This window comes from Argopecten irradians, chromosome 9, assembly GCF_041381155.1.
Source record: "Argopecten irradians isolate NY chromosome 9, Ai_NY, whole genome shotgun sequence".
NCBI classification, from domain to species: domain Eukaryota; kingdom Metazoa; phylum Mollusca; class Bivalvia; order Pectinida; family Pectinidae; genus Argopecten; species Argopecten irradians.
Window position 1 is genome coordinate 29,746,225 of NC_091142.1, and position 8,431 is coordinate 29,754,655.

The window sequence follows — 8,431 nt, forward strand, 5'->3', positions numbered from 1 at the left end:
CATAAGATCATGCTTTAAGGGTGCCAGGGAGGCGCTTAAAGGCATATGGGGCGCTTATTGGGTTGACTACAGTAATCTCAACAAAACTTAATTAAAAATCCAATTTTAAAAGGCAATTCATAAAAACATTTGACCACAAACTTTGTCCTGGAATGTTTTGACTTTTGAGATTGTATACAGTAAATGTAGTAATACTCTCACCATTCAAGCACAGCCTACAAGTTTCATTCTGTATAATTTGGACTACTTAAAATTAACTGTGGTATACATGTATATCACTGACTGATATTTATATGCTTATAAAGATATTCCTCACACATTGAATTGAAGTACTGTTTATAAAATTAAATATTCACCAGCACACTTTTACTAACAAACTTTATATGTTTCAGCTGCAGTACAAGTACATTATCAGAAAATATATCATTTAGTGACGATAATCGATTTCATTTTCAAAATCGATAATCGAAATATCATAACCATTTGATAGACAATTAGAATTTGTTTTAATATTTTGCAATGAATAGTGCATTTATAGGAAATGAGTATATTTCAAGTACATATCGGTATTTCAGTACATTTTTTTTACAATAATCAAACATTATGTATGTACTTATCTAAAAGACTAAAATTATTTTTTTACATGTACTTTTAAATCATCAATTGATGTATTGGTAGTGAGCAAATACAAATTTATGATGATTAAAGTTATAGCCAGTGATTTTTGTATATGATCATTTAATTTGGGGGTCTGTACCTTTTAATTTGGGAAAATGCTACATTTTTCCTTCCTTGAAATGCATATATTTAGCAAAGGTTTTTCTTTAGCTGGAAAATACTTACATGAAAATGGGAAAATATTGCTAAATTTCTGTAGGGGAAGGGGCCGAATTCCGGCCTCATATGCACCCCCAAAAAATCACTGATAGCATAGATATTTATTTCAACAAAATTTATTATTTTGCATTATAACGAAACAATCCAGTTAACTCAATATGCAGAATAAGAAGAAGAAACATATCGTTAAGAAACTATATTAAATCAAGATTTTATCCTTTTCCAATACTTTATATATATAAGTATGTTATTCACTATCAATCATTTATAATCATTTATTCACAATCAATCATTTATAATCAGACTAGTTCTAATGATTACTGCAATTTCATATTTTTTTTAAACTTGACATTCACTCCTGAAGACATATTTAGGCTCTTCTAAATCAAAGACCAGACTAGTCCATTACGAAATTTCAGGTATGAATGAGTTAAAGATGGATCTATTTTTATCTACATTAAATATTGAGAAACATGACATCAAAAGAATCAAATCTTCAATCTGAATATCTATTTCTTGTACATTTGTATATAAATTTCTTCTATGTCCAAATAAAGAGTGGAGAAACTCTACCATATGATCAGCCTAGAATTAAGCATCATCCTATAAACAATTACTCCAATCTATACCTGTAGTACTACAGATACCATTAAACAATGTAATGAAAGCATCGTAAATGACAGTAAGTTTATCTACACAATATTGATGACATGGTCACTTCAACCGCCAAGTACATACTGAGTGGGTAATGGAGATATACACATGATCATCTCTGTGTAGTTATCATTATTTTATTACTGGTAACATTATGTATATGTAATATAATCCTAAGTATGCCTGCTGCTGGCCATTTATCCACTGTACAATCATGATTCTATGTACACTAAGACTAAGAGGTCACTAATGGATTTGCTGTGCATATATAGTGAGTGCACAAAAAAACTGTGCACAAAAATATATCAATATATCATTAATAACATTATGCACTTATAACATTTTATGAAAAAATTATCTTATACATATAAAAATAAATCTTGGTTGCTAACATTTACACTGTGATCCTAATATTTTAATTTGATCAAATAATTAATCCAATAGTTGAATCCAGGATATTAAGCAAATGTAAACATTGGAAATATATAGGATCTCACATGATGGCATGAGTGGCTTTATATTTAAGGCAATATGGTAATTTATTAAACAAATTCAATGTAGTTCAAATTATTTTAACAAGTTAGATAAGTTTTATATTATATAATACAGCCACAAGTGTAGGATTCTCTTTATCACATGACTGGTATTAATGGAAATATATATAGCTAGGCAAAACTTTTAATGATGTTTCTATGGCAGACAAAATCTGGCTCAGATGTGACATTTCTCTGTATTGAAAGAATCATGGGATATATCATATAAAGATTTAGACATCAAAATTACCTGTGACATCTCATAATAGTGTCTTTACACATGTACACACGTCTTACAATATTTATGAAATGGTCATATACTCATACAACATTGCTGAACAGGCCAGTTATGTAATGAAAAATTTATCTTTCAAGTAAACAGTAAACAATCAAAGGATGATGATTTGATATTTTTAATATGACAAATCATGTAGTTTATAAGTGACATTCCTAATGATCTGAATATCCTTTGAGACTACACAAATATATAATTTGTGGATAAAAGGAGCTATGGTATTTACAAAACGAAAAGTAATAACTCCATTACTAATAGGCATTATAAATTTATGTGTGCTATCAACTTGTCATTATTCATTTTTTTATTCATAATTTCATTACTTTCTTTATGTCACAAATATCCTATTACTTGTTTTGTTTTTTTCATTATCATTTTATAAATAACTCCAAATCTGAGCGTATCATAATATTACTCATATGCAAGTAGCACTCTATACCTACATACCCCTATAAATACTAAATATGATATTTTAATTTTACATACCTTGATGACATCTTTCTCCAGACCAACCACAGTAAGCCATTGTTCTGTCTTTGGGTACTCTGACAATTTGTCGTGGACATCATCCGTGGCTAACTGAGCTTTGGCTACTAGCTGTTTGCTAAATAGTTTGATTAGTTTACTCTGGGGAAAAAATAAAAATAAAATAATAAATGGAATGATTATATAGGAAACATATCATTTTCATAAATGATTACTGTGTATCAATTTCTTATGCAAATATTACTGTAAACCGGCTTTTTTTCGCGACAACACCTATTTCGCAATTTCAGTTTCAAAGCAAGTTCATTCATGCACATTAATTTTTGGTGATTCAAAATTTAGATATCTTTCAAAACAATAACTCGCAGAGATAAAATTTCACAAAAGTAATTCTCGCATGGAAGTTGGTATACAGTACAGTAAAACCTCTCTATTAAGACCACCTAGCGATCTGAGTAAAAGTGGTCTTAATTCTAAGGTTGATTAGATATCATCTTTGAGGACCAAGAACAGTAACTCTGTATCCTAGCTGACCGGTATAAATTATGTAAAATATTTGGATTCCTAATTATATTCAACTTTTTTTTCCCAAATTAAATTTTATGAAAAACACAGCAGCGTAAGGTTTATATGAATTTATGTCATATTTTAATGTGTTTCTAATTAAAACCAATAATTTACAAATATTTCTAATTTTTCAATTTTGATAAATTAGAGACATTAACATTGCCCTTTATTTATAGAGCATAACCATATTTTTTTTTTTATTTAATAAAGTTTTTGATCTGTGCTTATTTAAATCTAAAACTGAATTCTACTGAAGTTCTTGTTGACAATCAATTGACCTCCAAATGAAAGTACTTTTATAGACCTTACTTTCTTTTATGTTATAATTTAAAATATATTGTTAGTTTAATTATCACATCTAACAATAGTCAAAGAGTATTTTTCAACTAATGCAAAATATCAGTTGTTAGACACATGTTTACAGCAACAAAATATATGGGATATGTTCATTGGAATAAGATGATTGAAGTACAGTACTTCATAAATATCTGAAATAAAATTATAACAATATCTCATACACTAGAGAATTTTAATTCCATCAGTGTTATATATGAACAAGAAATGGTTAAATTGCTCGATCTCTCCACCTAGAGCTGAAGAAAGGATGCAAGGTATAAATGTGGTGTTACATATGGTTTCGATCACAACAACAGACAGGTTTCTGACCATTAATCACAATAAGTATACATGTGATAGCTTTTAACACTCTCCTAAGCCAGGTAAAAAATCTGATAATTAAATTAAATTAGTCAATGGAAACAAAAGTCCGATTGCAATTGGTTTACTTGCGGGCATTTGTTCACAGGTTGCTGCGTACGAGAATGTAAGGTACAGTATAGGTGCGAGGTCACAGGTAAATGTGCCCATGGTCTTAATCAATGGGTCAATTAGTGGTTGTTAAGACTATGAAAACTAGTCGAATATGGAATAACAGGGTGGTCGCAGGGCTCGAATTTCAGGCTGTTTTACTTGCTTTTTGCAAGTAGATATACCAGAATAGCAAGTGAAAAAAATATGCTCTTGCTTATTTTACAACTGTACAAAACGGCATAATGATTGTGAAAAATTGTTGTAATGGAAAATATGGGGGTCCAGTTCTTACAGTAATCAGGGATCAATCTAGGCTTTGGGGGAAACTACCCTTTTTTCAGAATAGGGGAAAAGTTTGGCGAAATATAGGGGAATTTGAATCTTCTTATTTTGGTCCAAGATTATATTCTTTTTGACGAAAAAGTACTATAAAACAACTTATCTTATTTTAAGATTTAGTAAAGCAAGATTTTAAGCTCAATAATGAAAAATTTGAGTTTATCATAAAATATGCAGTAGCTGTATGATAAATATGAAGAAATTTGCAAACAAAAGTCTAAAGAAATTAATGAAAAATAAGTAAGTGGGGAAATCGTGTTACAAAAACGGTCATTGTTCAGCTTCAAATGGGGAATTTTTAAATTTTCAGGGGTGTTTTAGGCCAGAGGGGAATTCATTCCTTGAGGGGAAATTTACCCATAAACGGTAATAAATTAGACCTAGATTGATCTCTGGTAATGTTGTTGATATTTATTATGTACTTATACACCTCACATCATCATGCAAAAATAAAGGATTTTATATATAACCTATCTGTAATTTGAATACGGATATTAATTGTAAGTAAAAAATATATTTTAGCAAGTAAGAATTTATGGCACTTGCTATTTTTAGCAAGTGGCAAAAAATGTAAAATTCTAGCCCTGGTTCGTAATGGTGTGTTCTCCATTTGCCCACTTTTTAGAGAACAAAGAAAAGTGTTGGTATAGGAGAACAATGGAAAACCAATTATAGTCAGTTTCATAATAATTTTTACCTGTGCTTACCTGTATTCATTTACCTGAGCTACCTATAGTTTGTCAAAAGTGGGGAAATAGAGATATCAATATATACAGTACAGTACTATATATATTTTATATGTTACATCTTTGTAAATTTCAACATTAAGATAAGAAAAAAGAACAATTTGCATCCAAGTTTTAGGCAAAGTGTCATAGCAAGGATTTATAAGTGAGAAGGATTCGTGTCTGTCTCTTTACACTACTAAACACCACGCGAGACGCTTATGAACCGGGAATAAAAACCGTTTTTCTCAACAAATACTTGTCTTATCGAGTCAAACGAAACGCCAATGTAAAGTAAATTAAATTTCACAACGTTTATAACTTGCTTTAAAGACGGAAGATTTAGAAGAAATGTCTTAAACTATCGTTAAAAAAATACGACCGCTCATGAAATGGCAGCACGCTTCAGAAAGTAAGACGGTAACCCTCGCACCCCCATGCTACATCAAAGGCTGCGGCGGCGGATATCAAAGGAAATCAGTCGTCGCCCAACGTCACGGTCAGTGCACAAACACTTCTCACTTATAAATCCTTGATTATATATATCAATGCGCATCGCTTTTACCACACTATAAAAAACCTAAGCATTTCTACAGAAGATAGACTTCTGAAAACTGCAAATTGTTTGAGAGAGAATGCGAGAGAAATCGGCACAATGTGGCCCTAAAAATGACAATATATTGCAGAGTATTTCAGTAAAATTGTCAAAAAAGTGATTTCTAATGAAAAGAGGCTATATATATATTATAAAATGTATGATACATATTACCATAAACTAGATGAAGTTTAATGTAGTTGTATGTATGTATATATTATATGTTTGTCAAAATGATAGAAAGAACTTTTGAAGTTAGTACCAAATATTAATTCTATGTTTGATGTGTTCAATTAACATAAAAATATCAAGAACATAACTGAGATTACAAAAAGAGTAACATGTTAATAGATGTTTCCATGTAATAAAATTTTCATGCATGTACATGTTCTGCATAAATGATACCCTTACGGAATAAGTACAATAGCACAGGTGAAATTCACAGCAAGGACGTATATGAGACTCACTTATAAATCCTTGTTCACAGGTAAAACACGGGTAAATCCAGGTTTACTTCTCTGAAATAGACTATAACCCTTGTCATAACATTCTGCTAATTATCAGATTATAAAAAGTGGGCAAATGGAGATACAGCCTTCGTAATACTGAAAAACCAATACAAAGACATATAGAGAAAACAAGTGCCCATAATAACAGCTACAGGGTGGTCATAATTTTGAGGTGGTCGTAAGGTTATCAGGTTTTACTGTATATAGACTTAATTCACATTACATAAATTAATTTCCAGGAATTTTTTACTAAATAGGAATGAAGTTCATGGCTAATTAATAGGATCGATCTTCAATATCAGAAGGTTAATATAGTAATGGTCGCTAAGATTGATATATTAAAGAAAAAGAATGTGAAAAACTGAAATTCAAGATTAATGAAATAATCAAATATGAAGTATTTACAATAAATTGATTAAATTTGCTATATAGTGAAGCTTATTCTTTTTTTCTGGAGCAAATATAAAAGCATGATCTTATTTATTTATTTATTTATTTATAACACTTTTTTTAAGACTTCAAAATTTTATACAAATGTGAGAATTATCATCCAAATTTATTTTCAGAACTTTATTGCACACCGATAACAATATCTAAATTATTGATTTATTAGGAACTGTCCGAACTGCAGTCATATAAGGAAAAGAACATTAACCATGTCCTGGAATGTCATTATAAGAAAAATGTTGATGTTGTATCTCCAAATTTTAAATAACAAGAACTGCTTAGGCTCAGCATGTGCAGTGTATGTGTTCCAGAAATAGGGTCCTTCTTGAATCATAAAATTGGGCCCCTCGAGCGTTGTATAATTGTGGGATCCTTTTCATTTTCTGTGTTTAAAAAGGATAAACACAAACCCTGTCCTGAAAAAAGACCTGATGTCATTTTTTTTTTTTTTTAAATTTAAATCCTGCAGGCAATTATCAAATAAATTTGTTCTAATTCAGACATGTACACTCAGTAGGACATAACAGCAAGTATGATGTATGTATTTAAATTTACATATTAACTTAATGCCAATCAAAAAGTCAAACCTGTCTATAAAGACCACCCAATGGGGAAATGTTCTCTATAGCCAAATGGTCATTATGCATATTGTGTTACAATTAGATATTTGGAACCCTAAGAAAGAGTTCTTAATCTGGTGTTCTTTATACACATGTGTTGGTTAAGGCAGGTTGCATTCTATAATAATATGTGTACTTGTAACTGTCTCTAATTTAATTAACGTTATTTGGATATGATTTGAACAAAGTTTTCAATTTTCATAATTCATATTCCATGACTTATATACATGTATCACAATGTTTATTATTAAGGCTAATGCTGATCTTTTCTTCTTTTTAATTCAGAGTAAAACTTAAAGGACTGAGTACAGTTGACTATGGGAAGTAGCATAAAAATGTAATTTTCATATACTATATATATGTAGGCCTACATTTTCAAAAAGTGCTTAAAACGAGATACATGTACTTATCAATATTATTATTAATAAATGTTTCTAAAGTGTGTGTGCACATTTTTACTAAAACTAAGGACTGAAAATAGACCAAAGCTCTGAAAAATGTGAGGTTGTAGGTAAATTGTACATACAGAAGAGAAAATGTGTTTATTTGCATGTCAATACATTTTCATTTCAGGACATATTCATAATATTGAACACCAATAAGCATTGAAACTTATTAAAATCATGTTGCCCAGGATATGCAACGGGTAGAGGCGTTTATGTTAAGCCCTTTCCAATTAAGTAAATATTACATAATACATTAAATAACCTCTCGTCCAAAATTGAGACGTGATAATGATGACACACCTGTCTAAAACAAGGGGAGGGGGGGTCCCTGCTATGGGGGGAAGTGGGCACCCCGGGGACATTTACCTCAGTGTTTCTAATCTCCTTCTGAGTGAGTTCTTCTGAGGGGTCGCATTGAGTCCTTAATCCATCCAGGTGTTTCGCTGTGAAGTCGATCATTCCTTGTGCAGTTCTGCACATCGCGATGGCTTTTTCTACAGCATCATTCTCTGTGTCCGAGGACTCCGACATATTGGCCAAAGTTACCTATGTATGTTGTTTTTGGACA

The 8,431-nt window shown here is 30.6% G+C and overlaps 1 protein-coding gene across 3 annotated transcripts in view; it reads right to left on the reverse strand.

The window, feature by feature from the left end:
- The window catches only part of LOC138332021 (kinase suppressor of Ras 2-like), a 51,130-nt gene extending 42,736 nt beyond the window's left edge, over positions 1 to 8,394 (reverse strand). For all 3 annotated transcript variants that reach the window (XM_069279949.1, XM_069279948.1, XM_069279946.1), the window contains exons 1-2: positions 8,230 to 8,394; positions 2,806 to 2,946 (exon numbers count right to left, since the gene is read on the reverse strand). In XM_069279949.1, coding sequence (XP_069136050.1) covers positions 2,806 to 2,946; positions 8,230 to 8,394 — 306 coding nt within the window. The remainder of the gene's footprint in view (positions 1 to 2,805; positions 2,947 to 8,229) is intronic.
- Positions 8,395 to 8,431: the final 37 nt, after the last annotated feature.